Below are 21,845 nucleotides of genomic sequence, written 5' to 3'. Positions count from 1 at the left end.
CCCAGGATCACATCCCAGGAAGCTGGAACTACCCAGAGCCAACATGGATCCACAGCCCCCCCCAAGGAAGCTCAGGGCAGGGCTGACGCTCCGAGCAGCTCCTGGAGCAGCTCAGCGATGTTTACTGGGAAGAGCACGAGCGCCCGTCGGCTCTGCCTGCGTGTGCTGAACTTTACAGAGAGCAGCCGTGCCCCGGCATAGGAAACGACCTGGGAATGGGCCGGGAAGAGCTGCGGGAGCAGCCGCGGGAGCAGCTGCTGTTCAGTGTTTTATTAAAACAAAAGTGAAGAGCCAGCACCCGCCTCGCCCAGGCTCGGCTCTCCCGCCGGGAAAGCGCTGCTGAAGGAAGCTCAAACAGCAGGAAATGAGTCTGAACGAGGCAGAGCCCAGATCTCTGCCCGCTCCGGGGTGTATCAGACCCTTGGATCCAAAGACAAGGGCGACCCACGAGCGATGGTCACAGAATTAGAGGGCAGGAGGGAGGGGAGCAGCCACCTGAACACCCGACCCACGTGAACGAGGTGCTGTCCATCCCCCCCCAGGCAGATTTAACAATGTGAAAGAGGGGAAATCCCAGGTCTAAACTCGGATTAGGAGGGCTGAGCTGCAGGGGATCACCCCAGGGACGTTGGTGGCAGGGACAGGGCCCAAGAGGCCACCTCTTCCCAGGGAAGAGATTGTCCTGGAAGACACTAAAGTGAGATTGTCCCATATTAAAGTAAGATTGTCCTGGATTAAAGTGAGATTGTCCTGGATTAGAATGAGATCGTCCTGGATTAAAGTGCCTCAACTCACCGAAGTCCCACCACAGAGACCCACAGGGGGGACAACAAGAACGTCCCCCCACAGGCACAGCTGGTGGGCGAAAACCTGAGCAGGGAGAAGGTGCCGGAAAAAGCCCCCCTGGCTACATTCACCTTGGGAACTGTGCAAGGAGACACCTCTCGCCGCTGTCTGCATTCAGCTGGCAAAGCTCATTAACAGAGGTGGCCTTTTGGTGCCCTTTTCAAACCAGGGAATTCAGGCCCCTTCCCTGACTAAGAGAAAAGGTGAATTAGGAGATGAGATGCCGCAGGAGGAGGAACACCAGCCCCCCGAGCCCGGCGACGGCCGCGCCCGCCGCCAGCCGGGCCCAGAGGAAATCCAGGGAATCCTCGAGGCGGGCGTGGAGCTGCAGCACCTGCCGGCGGGTGCTCTCCCGGTCCCCCGAGTTGTCGATGACGTGAGTTGCCCACTGGAGCTTCTCCTCCAGTGGGATCTGGGAGCTGATCCGGGCGTCGGCCGCGTCCGCGTCCAGCCCGTTCCGCCTCATCAGCCGCGCGCGCTGCGCCGGGGGGTCACTGCCGGGGAGGGGATGGGGCTCAGCTGGGGTGGGAGGGAAGGGGGGTCTGCCTTCCTTGGGCATGAGGGGGGATAATAAAGTGGGAATGAGAAACATTCCCCGTGTCATTTCTGCCCCAGCCATCGGGTCAGCACTGCCCGGGATGACCCCGCTGCGTGTTTTTGGCACTCCCACAGCCCACACCACCAGGCAGTGCCCCAAATCCTGCCCCAGCTGATGGTGCACAGGCTGTAGAAGGCCCAAAGGAACAACATTCCCTGCATGATGGTGCTAGCTTCCAGGGAAAGCTCAAGAAGCCCCCTCAAGTGCACTAGGATGGAGGGAGGTGCCACAGGACAAAGGGAGATGTCACTTCTCTCAATGGGCTTCGCACCAGGGCAGTGGCTGAGCCCTCCCCAGAGCAGAGATGTGACAGCCCCCTCTAAGAGAGGTGGCAGTGTCCCTGTCCTCATGGTTCCTGGGGCACTTACCAATAAACCAAGACCGTGTATCTCATAAACTTGGTCAACCCGCGGGTCTCGAAGAGCAGAGGGATGTCCAGGATCACGTAGCGGTATCCTGAGGAAATGGCAACACCCCCCAGAAAAGGGAACAGCGTTAACCCCCGTTCCCAAATCCCTCCTGCTACACACACACCATGGCCATGAAAAGCAAAGGAAGTGGGAACTCTACAGCTCCATGATTGCAGCAGAGCCCGTTTGCCCTCCTCCCTCTCGCAGGGAGGAAATGGTTTCATTCCAAGTTTCCAGAGGGAAAAAAAAAAAAAACACAACCCTAACCTGGCTGCTCTCAGACCAAAGGTGAAGCTGCAGAAATATAATGAGGAGCTGAAACGAGGAGCTGAAATGAGAGCAGCAGTGCCTGGCTGGCAAGAGCAGCAGCCGTGCCGGGCTCTCCCGGGAAGCAGTGTCCACAGCAGGATCTGCTCTCCACTCCTTCCCTTGTCCAAGACTTTGCCAGGCTGCAGTCATCTGAGCCAATCTTCCCCAGCTCAGTTTTCCTGCCTTTATGCAAAGCTTTGGCTATACAGCTCCATTTTTCCAAGGGGAACAAGGAAATCCTTGCAGACCTCTCGCAGCTGTGACACTGAAACATGGGGGAGCCTCTGGGCATGGCCCCAGGACTGAACCCTCACCAAAACTGGCTGAGTTTGGTTTAAAAGCACTGTCACCATGAGGAACAGAGCTTGCCACAGCCAGTCACTGTCCCCCCAGGCCCTGTGGCCCCCAGTTTTCCCTGTGCCTCTGCCCTTGGCCAGTGCCAGCTCTGTGGCATCTGGGGAGGTGGGAGATGCCCTGCTGAGCCTGGAGGAGCAGGAGAGAGGAAGGGAAAGCTCTAAGCCAGGATTTCACTCCCCTGTGTGTGCCTCAGCCACAGGGACACCTCAGGTTTTGCTGCTGTCCCCTCTTTATAACCCAACCCCCCTAAAACCCACGGCAAGCAGAGCCTGGACAGAGACATCATCCAAGGAGCCCCATTCCACCGCATCTCCGCCCCCAGAGGCTTCTTGCTGCCCTCCAGTTTGATCGATCAGAGCTTTCCTTACACAGCGATCCTCAGAGACAACATCCAGCTATCCCAAATCATTAAATCCTGACTAATGAGGACAAAGCTGCCTGCTGAAGCCACACAGTGCTCTCGCCGAGGGCCAGCGCAGCATCCGCCTCCTGAGCCCGCAGCCCCGGGTTCAAGACTCCATCTCTGCCTCCCGGCTTTCCTGCCTGTTGCTTCCTTTGTGTCCCTCCTCCTCCTCACCCTGCAGCAGAGCTTGGCCCCGTGGAGCCCCGGCACAGGCCTGTTCAGCTCTCACAGGGCTCCAGCTCTGATAAGCGCCGCAGATCCAGACTGGCTCTGTGAAGTCTGTCATACACGGAGACCTCCGGAACAGCTGGTGATCTTATCTGGCATTTCTCCAGCCCTGCCTGACAGCTGCATTTGTTCCATGTATCGGGGGGAAGGCAGGACTTTGGAGCCCACAGCTGTCAGCCTGTCCCTCACCTTATCGGCGCTCTGAGGGCTGCACAGCTCCCACCGAGGCCGGGGGCAGGGAAGGATCTTCGGCCATTTCGGGAGTGTGACATTATCCGGGGGGTGATCTCAGCACAGGCCTCACAAAGCTGCTCCCAGGCCCCACAGATACACTTTAAACCGCAGAGGAAGGCGGTGAAGGGCAGCAGTGAAAGGCAGGAGTGAATCAGGAATGAATCCTCCAAAGGCCACCACAGGCAGAGCACAAAGGCTGTCACTCAACGTCCCTTCCCCTTCTCCGTCCCTGTCCCTCTCCCCACATTCAGGGACAGCTCCTGCCCGAGAGGAGTCCCCGAGGGCTGGGACTTGGCCTCTTACCGAGCACAAAGTACTTCAGGATCTGCTTCAGCATCTCCTTCAGGATCTCGGGGTGGGTGATGGAGTTCAGCAGCCGCCGTTTCTCCGGCTGGGAGAAGATGATGTTCCCGAGAGCCTCGCGGTTTATCTCGCCGTTCTCCAGGAGGATCTCGGTGCCAAAGTACCGCAGGATCTGCTGGTGGGCCTTGGAGTGGGGCTGCACCACTGAGAACATCAAACAGCCGGGGGTGAGGGTTGGTTTTACAGCACTGTTTGCATCAGCAGCCGCCCCCAGATGGGGTTTGGTCATGAACGGACTGAGCTGATCCTCGCCGGGGCACCACATCTGCCTCCAGCACATCTGCCTCAGCACCAGCTCCTGCCAGCAGCCCTCCCAGCCCAAGGTCCCTTGCAGGGCTGACACCTCCTGGGAGATCAAAGTGTCCTGCAGACATTAATTCAGCACCACAACCCTCCCAGCCCGTGCTGCTGCTCGGGGTGACAAGTCAGCAGGGCGGGCAGGAGGACACGGCCGTGGCCACACGCCAGGGCAGGGGCAGGAACTGGGCTGGGCTGACTCCCACCAGTGAGGAATCAATCCAAAGGGACCAGGACCAGCTGAAAACCTCAGCACTACATGAACACACACTTCTACAACCTGTGTCTGGCTGCTGCTGAGGTATTTTTTTTACTGTCTTTGACCTCAGTCACTAAATTCTTCAGGAAAATTAACACAAAAAACCTTCTAAAAGCTCAATCCCCAATCAGCCCTTGCAGGGACTCTGACGTTACAGGAGTGTATAACTTTAAAGCCACCAAAAAAAATCACCAACAAAAGGGATGCAGCAATAAAATCATAATTAAGCTCCAGCTGAGGGTAACCACAGCGAAGGAGAGAGCAGCTAATCATCTCTCCCAAATCCAGGAACATTGCCACAGGTTGTAACCTCAGGCCAACCTCATAAAAGTCTTTAAGACCAATTTCTTCCTCCCATGGAATATCACATGGAGGCAGTTTTGGGATGGGTGAAATCCATATAGTAAACAAACACGTATAAAAAAGGAATTGGAGGAAAATAAAGTGATTGGTAGAGAACTGACACAGAGTATCTGTAGTGTTTTCCTACCGTCTCCAAGGGTTTTTAGCACCTCCAGCAAATTTCCTGCACCTCGAGGGGAATTACAGTGCAATAAAATGTTAAAGCATCACAGCTTTGAGTGGCTACACGGTAAGTTCTTCACCAAACAGAAAAGTTCTGGCACTTCCAAATGACACCACTGCACCACAGCTCAGCTGCAGCCCCTGGACCTGCCACATGCAGGATCCACAGAATCCCAGAATCCCAGGCTGGCTTGGGTGGGGAGGGACCTTAAAGACCACCCTGTGGGCAGGGACACCTTCCACTAGCCCAGGTTGCTCCAAGCCCTGTCCAACCCGAGCCAGGACACTTCCAGGGATGGGGCAGCCACAGCTCCTCTGGCCAAGCTCTCTGTTCCCCTTGTCATCCCTGTGGGATGGAGGGTTAACACCTCACAGCTAATCAGGGAGAGCAGCATCTGCTCCAGTCCTGCTGAGGCAACAGGCCTGGAATTCTGGCTCTTCCCTCTAGCCCAGACAGCACATTTGAGAGCAGCAAGAGGCAGGTGTGCAGTGCAGGAGCACGGACCAAATTCCCTCACCTGGGATCTCTGGAGCCTCTTTTATTTTTTTTGAGAACATTAATTTTGAGGTCTGATCTCTCAGTGTCACCAAGAAAACAACATCCAGCACAGAGGGACATTCTCATTCAAGCCTGTAGTGATCCCACCCCACATAACTGGGTGACAGGATGGGTGTCCTGGATGTCAGGGGGGACACTGGATTAGCCAAGGGAACCACATTAATTTTGCCCAGAGTTGGCTTTCAAAGCTGGGAAACATCACACTCCAGGAGAGAGAAACTCAGGGCATGATCTCCCCACGGTGTTTCTTAGGACACGATCTTCTTTTTTTGGTTATTAAAAATATATCCTAGCTCCAATCCCCTTCCCCCGGAGGCAGCTCCACAGCCTCACGGAGTGGGAAGCGGGAGGGAAACACTTGGATGTACCCAGAGCACCCTCTGCCGTCAGCGCCTCCCGGCAGCGATCCCAGTTGTCAGGGGAACCTCAGGGAGCAGGATCGGCCACGGAAAACTCACCCTCCCTGGCAATAAGGTCGGCGTCGATCACGGCACAGCCCAGCTCCCGCAGCACGGCCACCACCGTGCTCTTCCCCGATGCAATCCCACCCGAGAGTCCCACCAGGAACATCGTGCTCTGAAAGGGGAAAGAAAGGAGCTGGAAAACGTGCCAGGACAGGGCTCTTTTGTTTGTGCTGGGCACAGCAAATATTTAGCCCAAAACAGGTGGCTTCATTCAAAGCTCATTCTCTCTGGGTGTTACTGAGACATCGGCAGGATTTTGGCACCCTCTGGGCTGGGAATTCCTGTTTCACAGGCTGCAGGATAATGCTGGGTTAAACGAGGCTTCCCTGGACCCCCCTAACTCTGGATGTGCCACTTGAGCCAGCCCTTAGTTCCTCCAGCTGGTTTATCTGCAGCTGCAGCAGCTCATTCCCCTTTAGCACCTGCACCCACCAAACCAGTCTCACCTCCAGCACCATAAACCATGGAATCATGGAATGGTTTAGTTTGGAAGGGACATTAAAGTCCATCCATTGCCACCCCCTGCCATGGGCAGGGACACCTTCCACTAGCCCAGGTTGCTCCTAGCCCTGTCCAACCTGGCCTTGGACACTTCCAGGGATTCAGAGGCAGCCACAGCTTCTCTGGAAAATCCATTCCAGCCCCTCCCACTCTCACAGGAATAATTCCTTCCCAATATCCCATCTATCCCTGCCCTCAGGCAGTGGGAAGTCATTCCCCCTTGTCCTGTCCCTCCATTCCTTGTCCCAAGTCCCTCTCCAGCTCTCCTGGAGCCCCTTTAGGCCCTGGAAGGGGCTCTCAGCTCTCCCTGAAGCTTTCTCTTCTCCAGGGGAACGCCCCCAGCTCTCCCAGCCTGGTTCCAGAGCAGAGGAGCTCCAGCCCTTGGAGCATCTCCATGGCCTCCCCTGGACCTGCTCAGAGAAATCAGAGGAAATTTCTGGTAGGGTTGGTGAGGGTGACAGTGACAGGGTCAGTGACAAAGAAGAAGAATTCAGACAACATCTCAACGTGGGAGAACACAAGCACTGGGAGGGAGAGCTCTGCTCAATCCTGCAGCTGGGTAGGGGAGATCAGCCACCTCTGACATAATGGGGACACAGAGCCCACAAGGCACTCAGTGCATCCCATTCCCACACTGCCTGGCAGCCCAAGGGGCACAGAAACCACGGCTCTGAGCAGCAACCTGGTGTTTGTGAGCTGGCAAACACAGCCTTGGACACAGATCCTGTGCCTGCCCATGGCCCTGAGGCCGTTGGGGGCCAGTGACCCCCCAGCTCCTCTCACAGCTCCTGCACAGAGATCCCTGCTCAAGCCAGACCCTGCAATCCTCTAAATCCAAAAGGCTCTGTAATGCTGAGGCAGCTCTGGAGGGCTGAGGGGACTCCTGGGAGTATCTGCATCCCAAAAAGGCAACAGCCACCGGAGGTTGGGAATGAACCCTGTGTCCCCCCTCCAGCCCCAGCCCAGGCTGTCCAGGGCTTTGTGCAGCTGAGTCCTGCAAACCCCCAGGGACAGAGGCCCCAGCTCTGCTGTCACCTTGTGACACCACTCTCACAGGCAAGGGGCTGAACCTCCCAAACCCCATTTTTTTGCCTGTTGTCTCTGAGAAGGAACTGGCCCTGTGATCTTTGGCCAGGAGCCATAGGCTGCTGGTGGTCACCCCTCAGCCCCCTCCTGCCCAGACCGGCTCCCAGAGAGCCCTGTACCCCAAACCCAACAATCTCAGCCACCACTGCTCTGCCCAAATGGTTTCTGGTCTCTCCCCTTCCTCCAGACACCCCCAGCCCCCCAAAAAACTCAGCACACACAGGACCCAGGTACCTACTGCCTGCACTGTCCCCCACGAACAGGGGGCTGCAGGAGGGCTGAGATGGGTCAAAACACAGCACTGTGTCCTCTGGGCTGGAAAACACACACAAAAAAGACACTTTAGTCATAATTAGCTCCTACAAACAGGACTCAAAAACAGAGTTTAGGGGAAGACAGGGGCGGGTGAGTCCTGTGGCAGCTGGAGGCAGCTCAGCAGAGGGAAGAGGCAGAGTTGGAGTAAAAGCCAGGAGCTGATGCCAGCCCACAGCAGCACCATGTGCTCCTTCCCAGACCAACAGATGGGGAGAACTCCAGCAGCAACAAGGGGGAATAATCCAAAAGGACTCAGAAAGGGCACTTCTGATAAACAGCAGCGCTTTGGGGTGGCTGACAAACACCCCAAGCAGGACCTGGATGCCCCAGGGAGCCTTTTCTGGTGTTACTGTGGGCTCAGTGTGACAGAGGGGCTGTTTGTTTATCCCATCAGGTTAAAATATTGCTCTCCCACCAGGATTTCATACACCTGCTGCAGGAGGAGCCTCACAGCAGCTGCACAGGGAAGATCCACATCACAGGGGTGGAGGCTCCACATGCCTTTTTTTTTGAAAAATACACTCAAAACTCTGCTGCCCATATAGAGTAAACACAGGGCTTTAACTGCAGCAACATCAGTGTTCTGGCCTCCAGCCTCAGCTGGGATTTGCTCCCAAAAAACCTTCTATTTCTGTCCCTCCGTTGCAGGAATTACTGCAGGGGGAAGCAGCCCTTGGAAGGGTTGTCCTGGAATCCAGGGCCAGCCATGGCTTGGAACATTCGTGCTGTCCAAGGCTCAAGAGCTCAAGCACAGAGCTCAGCACACGGAACGAGGCATCAATATTTAACGAGCCCGGGTGTGAAGTGCACACGAGGGGAGAGAGGCCAGCCCGCTGCTGCAGCTGCTACAGGCAGGAGCCAGAACCAGTTTTCCCCAAAATACATTTTTTGGCTATATTCGGCCTCTGCCACTAAATCAGAGACGGGGAAAGACAAAACGCGAGGCATGGAGGCTGTTTGGGCTGTAAAGCCGGGAGAGCTGCTCCAGCAGAAGCACCCAGGGCACCGACGAAGTGGGTTTTAAACACTGAGGTGCCCCAAATTCCCCTGTGTCCCATCTCCTCTGGTTGCTGAGCGCAGCACAAGCTGCCAGCCCCAATCCACCCATCACAGCGACTGGGGATGGACCTGCAATGTCCTCCCGCACCACCCTACACCCCGGCTCTCCCCCTGCGCCCGTCCCCGGCTCTGGCACAGGGACAGACCCGGCGTTTGGCTCGAGGAGGCGGAGGTTAAAAGGAAAAATCATTAAATGCATGGTTAATTAGGGGAAAAGAGCCGCCACCCCCGCCCTGACCCACCCGCGCCGTGGGACCCTCTCGGCGCCCTCACTCGCTCACCCCCTGCCCGCCTTCACGCGCCCCGCAGTATCCCGCGCGCCTATTGGCTGGCAGGAGGCAGGGCGCCTCTCCCAGCCAATCGGCACCGCCCTCATTGGGCTGGGCCCACCCCCTCCAGCGGGAAGCGGGCGGAGACGCGGACACGCGGCCTCGGTGCGGGACGGGTGGCCGAAGGGGCCAGGGCGCGGCTCTCCGCCACGGCGGGGCTGCCCCGGTGTGAGGGAGCCCTCCCGGCCCGGGACATCCCCAAAGGCTCACGGGAATTGTAGTCCTGGCCGCGGCGCAGCCCGGCCCCCGCAAGCCCGCGCAGACTACCGCTCCCGGCATGCCCCGCGGCGCGGCGCCCAATCGCGGCGCGCCTTGTTGCGGGGGCGCGGCCGGCGCCCAGGGTCCCGTTTCAAGATGGCGGACGACAGTGAGACAGCAGTGAGGCGGCCGCCGGCGCGGCTCCCGCGACCGGCGGCGGAGGAGAACGACCACGAGCACTGCAGCGACTGCGAGAACGAGGCGGAGCACGGCTCCAACCGCGGGTGAGCGGCGCTCGAGGCCGCGCGGCGCGGCGGCCGCCGGGGCCCATTGAAGGGAGGGCAGCGGCCGGGAAGTGAGCGGCGCCCCGCCCCCTCAGCGCGCTGATTGGCCGGCGGGCAGAGTGCCGCGCTGCGGTTGGTCGAGCCGGCTGTCGGTCAGGCGGGGGGCGGGGCGCTGCGGGAGCGTGTCCGGAGCTCGGCAGGGTCGGGCGCGGCCGCGGCGCGGGGGGGTGACCATTGACCTCAGTGCCTTTTCCTGACAGAAATGAGCCCATTTACTGTGTCTCCTCGTCCTGGCCTTAGAGACACACTTAGACGAGTGTCTCTCCATATTCCCTCTGCCCTCCCAGCCCGTTCCTGGCATCCGCGTGCCCGCGGTGACACCCAGGGTGGTGATCCCGCTTCCCTGGAGCGTGTGGCATCCCCTGCGCCCTGGAAGAATCCCAGGCTTCTGCACGCCCATCCCGTCGTTATCCTACACGCACACAGCCCGGGGTTTTGCAAGGCTGTGCCTGCATTGTCTTGTGGTTGGAGGTGTGGAATGGTGGAATAACAACAATGAGGATGGGAGTGAGCACAGGCAGCGAGGCAGGTCCTTATCTCGATAGGGTAGAGCTGGAATGCCAAAAGTGGCATCGTCGTTACTTACTCATTGCCTTAATTAACACAGTGCGGAGCTCACTGTGTGTCCAGGATTTGCAGGAGAGGCTTGGTGCACGTTCCAGCTGGGAATGGGTGTGTCAGCCTGTGGCTTTCCAGAGGTTTCCAGAGGTTTTGTACCTGGTGCTTCCCTCACCTGAGCCTCGCCACTCACCTGGAGCCCCGGCAGGTGTGCAGACCATCAGCCTGAAGAGCCCTTCTCCCTCCATGAGCAGCTTTCCATGGGCAATCCCGCCTGCCCAGCAACGGGAGCGAATAAAAGGTCACCCAAGAAATATCACAGAGCCTTTTTTTATGACAGCACAGCTGCCCATTTATATTTCCTTTGCCCCCCGGGCGTGGCTCCGTGTCTCGCTTTAATCGGTTTAGCCCCGCTCGGGGAGGTCTTTATTTTCTTTCCCTCTGACATGATTAGGTTTGTGGGAGCCAGAGCCGAGCAGAGCACAGACAAGGTGCTTAATCAAAGCCACTTCCCAGCCCAGAGGTTCCTCCTGCCCTTTTTGCCAGGAAAAGGTGTGTGTTCTGGAGCCCTCCTCAGGTCCTGGTGTGTGATTCCTGTCACCTGGAGGAGCTGGAATGTTTTTGGCTGCAGATGCCACAAGCCCAGTGGGAGATGTCCATTAGGAAATAGTTTGAATTGCTTGGGAAATAACATTAAAAGCATGGCTGGTGGGCACAGTGATGAGGAGCACAAGGCAGGGGGGCTTTGGAGCTCTCTGGGAAATCTCCTGCCCCTCAAAACCTCCTGGGGATCCACCCAGGAGAGACCAAGCAGTGGGAAAGGGGGTGGATTTCCTTCTGGATGTTGATTCCATACCGTCACATCCCATTGGGGTGTGGGAGTGTTTCGGGTCACCCCAGTGACACTGTCCCCAAAAACAGGGCAGGGGACGGGCCTGGAGCTGCTGGGCTTTGGAGAGCCACACTGGGAGTGCTGTCAGTGCCAGTCTGTGCACTGGATCCAGGCACTGAGGTTTAAAACATGAAAGTATTCCTTAGTGAAAGCAGCACTTCCTTTCCTTTTAAGGACAGGAAAGAGGAATTAGGTTTCCTCAGCCTCGATCTCGTGTCAGCAGAGGGAAGTGGCTGCACTGCTCTCTGCTGTGGCCATCCCAGTTGATTTTCCAGTGAAAACACACTCACTTTGGTGTTTGTCATGTTTTCCTTTGTGTGGAGAGTGTGTCCTTCTGCCGTGTCCCTGGTGTTTGGGGAGGGTTTATTCCCTGACTCTGGAAATGGGCTCAGGCTGGTGGGGTTTGTCACCTCACAGGCAGCAAGGACAGCAGTGACACTAAGGATTGGAGTGTCCCAGCCCCGTGAAACAGGTCAGTTCCAGGCAGGAAGAGCTTGGGAATTCCCTGAAGTGCAGCTGGGTTGTTGCTGGATAGGGTGTGAGGGGGGAAAAGGAGCTTTTCCAGAGGAGCAGCTGCCAGTTTGGCAATCCCTGCCAGCACTTCACCACAAAAGGATGTTCCTGGGACAACCACATGTGGAATTCAGCTGTAGGAGTTGTGTGGGGCACAGTAACTGAGCTCTGCCATCTGGAGATCCTCCTCCCTCCCCGGCCCCTAACGAGATTACAGCCTAAGCACTGCTCCTGATTAGCCCCAGGTTTGGCACACGGATTTTCCAGCACCTAAATAGGGAGCTGGGATCAACTCTTTCTCATCTGACACCTTCCAGCCTCTCACCAGGCTGAGGGAGCCGAGTTGTCCTGCCTTGTGCTTCCTCCTTCACCTTGCAAAACCAAAGCCCTCAGATTTGGGAATACAGCAGGATCACCCACGGATCCAGGGGATGGAGGGGTAGATGCCGAGTACCAGTTTGTTATTGGCTGTGTGTGGTGTTTTCCAGCCTCCAGAGGCTGGAAGCAGTCACTTTGAGTGGGTCTCACCCTGAACAAGCCCTGTTGGTGTATTTAGGTGCTTCCAAAACCCAATTTTCGAGATCACTCAGGTTATGGGTGTTGTTTTCTGGGCAGTGGTTTGTGCCTTTCCCTCCAACTCAAGGAGCTGTCTGATAATGGGAAAGGAGGGATTGGAGTGCCAGGCAATGGCCATGATGATGGTGATGCCTTTCCCAGAAGAAGGGAAGAGTGTTTTCCTTAGCCAGAAAAGAGACCCTCGTGATCCCACGGGGAATTGGAAGATGTTTCACCAACGTGCCCTTCTCCACCTGCTTCATCTCTCAAAGCACTTTGGAATGGAAAGAGGATCTGGGAGGAAAAAAGGGAGGAAAAGAGCGCTGAGTGCAGCTGGAAGGCTGGAAGGCTGTTGGATGAGAGCTGGGCTGGCAGCTCCCCCTTCCTGGGGGTGAAGCTGCTTCAGCCCCCTCGGCTCCACGGGTTGGGTCAGCTGCAGTAGCTGGGGTTTTGGATGGTGGTGACTTGTCCCAGGACACTGGTGGGCCATTGTCCTTAATTTCAGTGTCTGAGGGGCTGCAGCTGCCCTGGATAAAGAAGATATTTGCTTCCTAACTAGATTTAAAATAGAAAATACCTATTGTTATTGCTTCTGAGTGAGTTGGTCCTTCGGGTTTTCCAGCATTTTCCTGCGTGGTGGTGACTCCTCCTCTGGGTTGGTTTTCATCTCCTTGATGGAGCAGGATCCTTCCCCAGGCAAATGCAAAACCTCATCCCACCTTCTGCCACCCTGATTTCTTCCAGGGCACGCCAGCTTTGCTCATAAATCAGGGAGGGTTTTACCTGTGAGCCTGGCTTGGTTGGACTGAAGTCATTAGCACCACGCTGGGACTTGGCAGCTCTGATTTATGGAGCCCAGCGACACCCACGGAATACGAGGGGAGCATTTTGTTTGCCTCATCTGCCACCTGCAGCATCCCAGTGTGGGGGTGAGCTGGGAAAACGTGTCTGTCTCCTCTGCAAGGGGCGGCTTCCGGCCCTTGGATGTGCTCAAGAATTCCCCTCGTGCTGTTAAAATTGGTCGGAAATGCTTTGGATGCGTTTGTTGCCGCTCCAGGGTGGTTTGGCTCAGCCCGGGAGCTCAGAGTGGCCGGGATGTGCCCGGTCCCGCCCCTGCTCCTCCCCAGGGAGGTAGAAAAGCCGTCACACATTTGTCATGGAAATCAATAGCGGTGTCAGCGCCGCTGTGTTGGGATTAGCGCTGCTGTCATGTCCGAGCCGCGGCTCCTGCGTGGAGGCAAAGCCCTCTCCTGGCAGTGGGAAGGAAGGTAAGATTCCCCCCAGGGATGGTTCAGCAGCGCCACGGGATGCTGGTCCTTGGAGCTGCTGCTCCTCTCTCTGCTCTGCTGCAAACAAACACTTCAGGTGCTTCTGGAGAAGAGGGGGGGCTTCTCTTCCCTCCCCATTGTGGAGCAGCTCACCCTGAGCCACTGCTTTTTCCCTGTGCCAGTAATGCTTCCTGTCTCCCGGTGTTCCACACAGGGCTCTGCTGATCAATTCTCTGATCCTCTTCCTTTGGTTCCTGCTGGTTCCCTTTCCCCAGCACATGCTGCTGTTCAGGTTTTTGTCCATGGAAAAGCTTCCCCAGCCCAGCAGCTCCGTGTCTTGCAAACCAGGACAGTGCAGCCCATCACGTCAGGTTTCTGTGCTGCATCCACAGGCACCTCCTCGCCCAGCCCTCCCATCTTCATCCCTCAAAAACCACAGTTCTCTATCCACTTTTCCCTGGTTTCATAACCCACTTGCTGCTCAGCTCAGGTATTTCATAGAATGGTTTGGTTGGAAGGGACCTTGTGGTTCCAACCCACTGCCACCTTCCACTTGTGTTTTTTTAAGCTTTCTTCCCCTCCCAGCTCCTCCTTGTTCTGTCCTCACTGAAATAAATAGTTGGATGCTGCTCCAACACATTTGCCAGCATGTTTCTTCTTTCTTTTTCCTGCTCCGCCCTCCTCACCACTGTCTTGTGTTTGGTAAAGACATGAAGCTGGTCCAGGAGTGTGTGGTGCTTGGGGGGGTTCCAGGCTGGGCAGGTCAGAGCTGTGGGGTTGTCCCTGCTGTGAAAGCAGCAGTTGTTTTGGGCTGCAAGGAACGAGATGCCTCTTGTAGAGTGAACATGGCAGAGCCACTCCAGGGTTGAATTTCCCCCTGAGCCCTGACCCTCTCAGAGGCTGTGACCTTGTTTTGGGGACCACTGAGGCTCCTGCCAGGCTTGGGGTGCCCCAGCTCTGCAGCAGTAACATCACCTGTGCTGTGTCAGGTCCTGCAGGACCATGAGATCACCATCACTTGACCCCACGTGCCAGGCCAGGGGCAGGCACCTCTCCTGTGCTTTGGTCCTGGATTTGCCATCAGCAAGGCCGGGCTCAGCGTGGGGCTTCACCCCTGTGGCTGTTTTGGGGTGATCATCATCAGGATGTCCAGGGCTGTCCTGCATCCCTGAAAGCAGGAGCAATGCCCTGGCACGTTTCCCACCCTGCAGTCCCAGAAATTTGCTGCTCAGTCTCGATTTTCCAGCTCCAGCATAACAATATAATCATTTTCCAATAAACAGCATCCCTAGAGCATCACCCCTGCAGGGGAGGTGACACTCAGCACAGTGTCCTTGGCCACCGGCCCTTCCGTGGTGCCTGGACCTGCTGCAGGGCCTTGTCCCCAGGGCTGGATCAGCGTTTGCTGCTCCCACATCCATCCTTGGGCTTGGGGAGGAGGAAAAAGCGAAAGCTGGACATCCCACCACTCCACAGGGTGGATTTGGGCACATGTGGCCACACAGGGGAATGTGACAGCGGAGGTATGGTCACCTGTGGTGCAGAGCAAACCTGCAGGGTCGGAGGTGTTGGCTTTGATCCCTTTTTGGGAGCTCAGAGGGAATTCTCTGCTGTGAAGTGGGTGCTTGGCTGCACCCTCTGTGCACGGAATATTCCCCTTCCTGGAGACTGACACTCAGCAGGGAGCCTGTATTTTCTTTGGAGAGCTTCAGAAGCCCAGTAAATGTCCTCCCCAAAGAAAACCCCAAGGCTGCAATGATGTTTCTTTTGTTCCCCAGGGGCCTGAGTCCAGCAAATGACAGCGGAGCCAAAAAGAAGAAAAAGAAACCCAAACGGAAGAAAGAGAAAGGAGGAGGAGACCAGCCCGACCAGGCTCAGGACCAGCCAGTGAAGGTGAGCCCCCCCTTCCCGGAATCACAGCCCCACACACCAGCCAGCCCCATCCTGAACCTCTCCAGTGCAGCTCAGAGCAAGGAAGGAGTCCCCAGTCCTGGTTTTGGGCACTTGGCTGCTCCATAAACTTCAGCCATGGAGTGATTTCCCAGCCTGGCTCCGTGTGTGGGAATTGTTGTGCAGAAGGTGTTTGCAGAGCGCTCCAGGGATAATGCAGCCCTTGGCTGGATGTCCCAGCCACTTCCAGGGTCACACTGGCGCCTCTGAGCTGCTCTTTCCAGACACCAGCTGCCTGTCACAGGCAGGAACTGCCACCTGCCAGCTCCCCGTCCTGCCTGTCCTGCCTGCAGCAGCACAGGGGTGACACCTGATGGTGTTGATTTTTGGCTTGATTATCACCAGAACAGCAGCCAGGGAGAGCAGGGGCTGTCTTATCCCTCTGGGCTTTGCCTGATCCTCTCCAGCAGCTGGTGATTTGGGAAGGGGTGTAGGACATGCAGGGTTTGTCCCTGCCAGGGTGGCACCCTCCTGTCCCCTCTGGTCCTGTGGCAGGGGACACATCAACAGAGACTGTTTTCTGCCTGGTGCCCAGTTCCCATCCAAATATTTGGAATATTTTGTCCATCTGACTGTGCAGAGCTTTAAACTGGGGCTTTGCGGTTTTCCAACTGAGTTCCCCAGGGATCAGGGAGGAGCTGGGGCTGAGAATTCACTGCAGAGCCACCCACCCTGAGGAAGAGGAGGAGGGAAGTGTCTCATCTCGACTGAACTTCTCTGATTTGTCCCAGGGACTCCCCTGGAAGCTGCAGTTTGTGGATACAGATCCAGCTTAGATGGAGGAGGCTGAACAATGAGAGGGAAAAGCCACTGCAGGAATCCCCAGCGCTGGCTGTGGGTTGATCCAGGGGGCCCTGCAGGGTGTGAGGAAGGGAGGTTTGCTCCTGGCGCTCACAGCACCCTCTTAACTGAACCTTAAAGTATTTTCAGGCAGTTCCTCCATCTCATTTGTCCCAGGAGTGCCTAAAAAGCAGGTCTAGGTGTGTGGCAGGTGGCTGGTGGAAGGGTTCATCCATCCTGTAAAGGATTGAGGCTGGGAAGGGGGTCTCGTGCCTGCTCTCCCCTTCCTGGCAGTGCCCCCAGGCAGGGTCAGCTCCAGGATCCCCTGAGGAGGAGCCAAAATACAGACCTGGTGGCTCAGCTTACTCATTTCACCTTCCCACCCTCCTTTGTTGCCCTCAGGTGAACTCCTTACCCGCTGAAAGGATCCAGGAGATTCAAAAAGCCATCGAGCTCTTCTCTGTAGGTCAGGGCCCTGCCAAAACCATGGAGGAGGCCAGCAAGAGGAGCTACCAGTTCTGGGACACACAGCCAGTGCCCAAGCTCGGTATGTGCAGCCCCCTCACTGTCCTGTGGGCCCTGGGGGAAGCCTGGGGGAACCCAGGCTGCTCCAAGAAGCCCTCAGAGAAACCTGGAAAAGCTGGTCTGTGGCCACCAAGTGAGTCCCTGGCTGGTCTGGGCTTCAGAGGCATCACAACCACTTCTGCACCATTCAGCACAGAGGGACGAGAACCGCTTCAGACATCTGATTTGATGCCTCCTGCATTTGGACATCCCTTAATCCCAGTCCATGACTTGGGTCTCCCCAGCCCTCTGTGCCCAGTTTTCATGCACGGTGTTGCCACATCCTGGACTATCCAGCTCTCCCCTTTTTGAGGTTGGAGTTTCCCATCCAGGGGCCCTTGGAGGGGAAGGTAACTTGGGGTGAGTTGGGGCCAGACAGTGATGGGAGCTGCTCCAGGAGGCAGGTCCATGTGCTGAGTCCCAGTCCACAGTTTCCAGGTTTACCTGAAGCTTGTCATGGCTTTAAATTGGCTGCTCTTTGGTAACTCCCTTCGTGGGGTTGTGTCTGACCTCTCTTGCTGCAAACACCTTATCTGATTCCTTTTCCACGGGAATTCCCTTTCCATGCTGTCAGCACCACCGTGAGGCTTATTTTGGGTCTCAGAACCTGTTTGCTGGGAGGTGGTCTCAGCTTTGTGCTGGGAAAATCCCAGTGAGGTGGCAGGGGGTCATGTGAGGCAGCAAAGCCTGCTCTTGCATTTCCCATTTTTCCCGAGGACCCTGGACATCACAAACTTCATTTCTGCTTGGGAAAAGCCTGGAGGAAGGGTGGGAGGTGTCTTTTGGGGAGGCACAAAGCAACCCATTCCTCTCAATGCCATGTTGCTGGCCGTGTCCCAGCATTCCTCATGGTCCTTGGGAGCACACTCTGGCACATGAGGATATTTAGGGCTGGATAACAGGAGGGCTGTGGGATTTTTGGGGCCAGATTCCAGAGCAGTTCAGCACCTGCTCAAAACAGAGAGGGCAGCCAGGGGTGAGCCTTTCTGGGAGCTGCCCGGGCTGGGTGTGATGGGGGAAGTTCTTGCTCTGGCCTCTCACCACCTCCCCATTGCCTGGAAACCTTTTCAATGCCTTTTTAAGGGAATTCCTGATTAGCAGGACTCGCTCCTCCTGGCAGCACTGAGGTGGTGCCGCTGTGCTGACATCCCAAATAAAGCTGGAGCTTGAGCTGACATGTCCTGGCTGAATCAGGGCTTTGGGACTCAGTGGTTTTACAAAACAAAAGTTGTGCTGTTCCCTGCAGCTCTTCCTTGGGCTCAGTGGGCGGGAAACACGGACACTTGCCAAGTGGCAGAGGCCAGAGCTGGCAGGAGAATCATCCCATGGAGCAGCTCCCGGGAAAGTGCTGGCCAAGGCTGGGAGCATGGGGATGGGGAAGGATGAGGCATCACACGTGGACCTGGAGGATGTAGCTGTGGCTGTGTTTGGTCACCTGAGCAGCACTGGTGAGGTTCTGGAAGGAGAAGATCTCAGGAGGACCATTTGCATCCTGCACATCTGTGGAAGAATAAAGGAAGGCGTTGCTGGGACTGAGGTGTTTGTATTCAGCCCCACCATTGCCCTGGAAGCAGTTTTGATTCCCTGCCCTGTATTGTCCCAAGCTGGGAGGGTGAAATGACAATCCCTGGCTGCTCCAGGGACCTGGGGTGAGAGACATGAGGAGTGTTGGTCACCAGATTGAGGCTTGGCCTCACACAGTGGAGAGTTCCATGGCTTCCTGCTCTCTCTTCCAGGAGAGGTGGTGAACACCCACGGCCCGGTGGAGCCGGACAAGGACAATATCCGTCAGGAGCCATACACCCTGCCCCAGGGCTTCACCTGGGATGCCCTGGACCTCGGGGACAGAGGTGTGGTGAGTACAGGCACACGTGTGTTGGGAGAGCATCTCAGTTGGCAGTGCCTTACTTGGACTGTTGGAGATTGTTTTGGGGACGGAAACATGTCCCGCACCCCACCAGGAGACTCCAGCTTGGTGTTACACCGTCTCCTTGGGGTCGGATGGGTCTGACTTCCCTTGCTGCAGTTCCCTCTTGCCCATCCCATGTTGGCCTGGTTTCTCCATGGGGACAATAAGGATGCCTGAAGCCAGGCATTCCCTTAAGAAAACCTTTCAGACCGTGACCCACCTCCCTGGGAGATGACCCGAGGGCACCAGGGCATGTCCTGCTGCTCTCCCTGCTCTGCCCCAGGACCACAGTGCCTTTAGCAGGGACGTGGCTGTTGTGGCCACACAGGAAGCGTTCAGGGTCCCCTCTGGGGGCAGCTGGGGCAGGTGGTGACTGAGTAACCTCCTTAACCTGTGTGCTCTGTGCTGCTGTAGCTGAAGGAACTCTACACGCTGCTCAACGAGAACTACGTGGAGGACGACGACAACATGTTCCGGTTCGATTACTCCCCCGAGTTCCTGCTGTGGTGAGTGGCACCAGGAGTGTGGAGCAAAGGGGGTTGGATGCTGACAAGCCTCATCCCAGTGACAGCACTGCAGCTGCCTGTGCTTATCCCATCTCACTTCCTCCTGAGATGTCCCTTCCCCATCTGTCACCACGCGTGTTGTCCCAGGGACACTGCGAGGGGGGCTGTCACCCAGCCCTGCCTGCCTCCAGCTCCTTTGAGATATGGGAGCCTAAAACTGGACCTTTTTCCTCTTTGCTTTGATCCCTCAAGTGTTTGTGAACATCCCAGTAGCTGAGGAATTTCCCAGTGCCCTGGAGCTGTGGGAGGAGGGCGGCTGCCAAGTGATGCTGCCAGCAGTTACCTGTGGAGTCCTGTTGCAGCAGAGCTGTTTCCTTGGGGTGTTCCTGAATCGAGGAATGTGGACTTCCTCCTGTGTCACTAGTGAGGACTGGCCTTGGCCTTGGAGTGCAGGAATTGCCGTGGATCCCAGCACATCACTGTCACCCTCTCATCCTCCTGCCTGCGAGCAGGATGCAGGGTGTCCCAGGGCAGGGGGGGAGGCAGGAGAAGGCACACTGGGGACATGGGAGATGACTGTGAGGTGTGTCTCTCCCCAGGGCACTGCGTCCTCCGGGCTGGCTGCCCCAGTGGCACTGTGGGGTCCGAGTTGTCTCCAGCAAGAAGCTGGTTGGATTTATCAGCGCCATTCCAGCCACAATCCACATCTATGACACGTGAGTGCTGCTCCCCTGCCTTTCTCATCCTGCCTCTTGCTGGCAGGTGGGGCTTCCTGGGAGCACTGAGGGGGTCTGGCTACATTGTCCTCCCCAGCCCACAGCCAGACCTGCACCCTGCAGCCTTGCAGGAGAAGATGGGAGATATTTGAGGTGGTCAGGGCAGCTCTGCACAGGGACATCTCGGAAGTCAAGAGCTGTGAAGGCTTTTCCTCAATGAGTGAGGTCAGCTCAGAGCTCTGGCTTACAGAATTCATCCAGGGCTGGATGGAGACACAGAATATCCTGAGTTGGAAGGGACCTCTGAGGATCATCCAGTCCAACTCCTGGCCCTGCACGGGACACCCCAACAATCCCACCTTGTCCCTGAGAGCATTGTCCAAACACTCCCTGAGCTCTGGCAGCCTTGGGGCTGTGCCCACTGCCCTGGGGAGCCTGGTCAGTGCTAACCACCCTCTGGGGGAAGAACCTTTCCCTGAGATCCAACCTAACCCTCCTCTGACACAGATTCAGACCATTTTTCCTGGGAAAACCATGGGTAACAGCTTAAGGGCGAGCTCTCCAAACCCAGCCCTTGCCCCTTGGCCCTTCCCTGAGGTGTTGCCTCCTCACTCCCTTGGAGGGGCTGGAGGTAAATCACCCAGGGCATTGGTGTGATCCTCCCAGGTCAGGACAGTCGGGTCTCATGCTCTGCATTGTTCCTTCCCCAAGAGAGAAGAAGATGGTGGAGATAAACTTCCTGTGTGTCCACAAAAAGCTGCGCTCCAAGCGGGTGGCTCCGGTGCTGATCCGCGAGATCACACGGCGGGTGCATCTGGAGGGGATCTTCCAGGCTGTTTACACTGCGGGAGTGGTGCTGCCAAAGCCTGTGGGGACTTGCAGGTGAGTGCCTGTGGCTCTCCAAAGATTTCTCTCCACACATCTCCCGTTCCCAAAGTCCCCTCTGACCAGTAGCACCTGTGGGATTCCCGAGACAGGAGAGAGTGATCCCAGCCCAGATTTCTCCTCCCCGCACTGCCCTTCCAGGATTAAATCCAGCGGCTTTGCTAAAGCTGCTCATGTAACCCAGGAGAGGAGACTTTTGCAGCACAGGCACCTCAGGGGGAGCTGCTGGCCCGATGTTCTCACTTGCCCTCACGGCAGCTACGAGACCCTCGTGCCCCAGAACCATCTCCCACCGCCAGTGTGTTTCCGCAGGTACTGGCACCGCTCCCTGAATCCTCGGAAACTCATCGAGGTCAAATTTTCCCACCTGAGCAGGAACATGACTATGCAACGTACCACGAAGCTTTACCGGCTTCCCGAGGTGGGTTCCAGCTGGGAGCAGAGCTCAGGAATTGCCCCTGGCTGGGCCAGGTTGGGAGCTGGAGCACAAACATCCCGGCCGAGGTCGAGTCCTCTGCCTGGTGACCCGGGGTTTGCCCCGTGTGGTAAATGACTCTGTCAAGCAATTGTGCTTTATTTAATCTTTATGCATTTCTACCTGAGTACCTACATTTTGAGGGCAAATTCTTGCAGTTAGAGGACCCTGTGAGGTTTTGTTTGATGGTGAGTCATAGCCTGTCCTCCTGCTTAAAACAAGCAGGCAGATCTGACAGCCTTCATCTGTCCAAACACAGCCTCGGCGTGACCTTGGAGCGCGTTAGTCCCTCATTCTTCAGTCACACTGATCAGATCTGGCACTGCAGTTGTCCTGCTGGGGAAGTTCCCCAGCTGGATATGAGAGAAAAAAAACAAACAAAGCATTAAAATTGCCACCACCTTCCCCGACCTTGTTGACTCCTTTCTGTCGGCCAGAGCTGCCCGTTTGGGTTGGAAAGTGCTGTTTTAGTGCCGGGCAGCACAAGGCTCCCAGCTCCTGCCTCCTGCCACCACACAGGCACCAGCTGCTGGGGTGAAGCTGCTGGTTTCTGCACAGGAACTCAGCCCCAGAGCAGATCTGGGCTTGCT

General features: G+C 56.7%; 2 protein-coding genes across 4 annotated transcripts in view; one reads left to right on the top strand and one right to left on the bottom strand.

Moving 5' to 3' along the window:
• Nucleotides 1–218: 218 nt before the first annotated feature.
• Nucleotides 219–9,449, bottom strand: DCAKD (dephospho-CoA kinase domain containing). 3 transcript variants are annotated; one of them, XM_027711907.2, is made up of 6 exons: nt 9,353–9,449; nt 7,678–7,754; nt 5,847–5,964; nt 3,689–3,892; nt 1,813–1,900; nt 219–1,340 (listed from the first exon to the last, which is right to left on the bottom strand). In XM_027711907.2, the coding sequence occupies exons 3-6, from the start codon at nt 5,956–5,958 to the stop codon at nt 1,055–1,057; spliced, it is 690 nt and encodes a 229-aa protein (XP_027567708.1). In that variant the 5' UTR covers nt 5,959–5,964; nt 7,678–7,754; nt 9,353–9,449; the 3' UTR covers nt 219–1,054. The 3 variants fall into 3 exon arrangements, with proteins under 3 accessions (XP_027567708.1, XP_027567706.1, XP_027567704.1); XM_027711905.2 differs by lacking the exon at nt 9,353–9,449 and adding an exon at nt 9,095–9,315 and having other exon boundaries at nt 7,674–7,754; XM_027711903.2 differs by lacking the exon at nt 9,353–9,449 and adding an exon at nt 9,095–9,315.
• Nucleotides 9,405–21,845, top strand: part of NMT1 (N-myristoyltransferase 1) — a 17,497-nt gene continuing 5,056 nt past the window's right edge. Inside the window, exons 1-8 of the mRNA XM_027711901.2 lie at nt 9,405–9,624; nt 15,249–15,363; nt 16,603–16,747; nt 18,501–18,619; nt 19,088–19,179; nt 19,779–19,895; nt 20,607–20,777; nt 21,093–21,201. Of these exons, the coding sequence (XP_027567702.1) occupies nt 9,497–9,624; nt 15,249–15,363; nt 16,603–16,747; nt 18,501–18,619; nt 19,088–19,179; nt 19,779–19,895; nt 20,607–20,777; nt 21,093–21,201 (996 nt within the window). The 5' untranslated portion in view covers nt 9,405–9,496. The remainder of the gene's footprint in view (nt 9,625–15,248; nt 15,364–16,602; nt 16,748–18,500; nt 18,620–19,087; nt 19,180–19,778; nt 19,896–20,606; nt 20,778–21,092; nt 21,202–21,845) is intronic.

The sequence above is a fragment of the Pipra filicauda genome, unplaced genomic scaffold (assembly GCF_003945595.2).
Source record: "Pipra filicauda isolate LSUMZ 115617 unplaced genomic scaffold, ASM394559v2 scaffold336_size1087642_pilon, whole genome shotgun sequence".
Classification (NCBI taxonomy): domain Eukaryota; kingdom Metazoa; phylum Chordata; class Aves; order Passeriformes; family Pipridae; genus Pipra; species Pipra filicauda.
The sequence above is the reverse complement of the archived record's forward strand: the minus strand, read 5'-3'. Positions and strand labels throughout refer to the sequence as shown.

Excerpts from the sequence above, each read along its gene's own strand:
- DCAKD (XM_027711907.2), bottom strand. The coding sequence starts at position 5,958 with ATGTTCCTGGTGGGACTCTCGGGTGGGATTGCATCGGGGAAGAGCACG. Across the intron at positions 3,893-5,846 it reads CGACCTTATTGCCAGGGAGG|TGGTGCAGCCCCACTCCAAG; the intron begins GTGAGTTTTCCG and ends TGATGTTCTCAG. Across the intron at positions 1,341-1,812 it reads TACACGGTCTTGGTTTATTG|TGACCCCCCGGCGCAGCGCG; the intron begins GTAAGTGCCCCA and ends CCTCCCCGGCAG.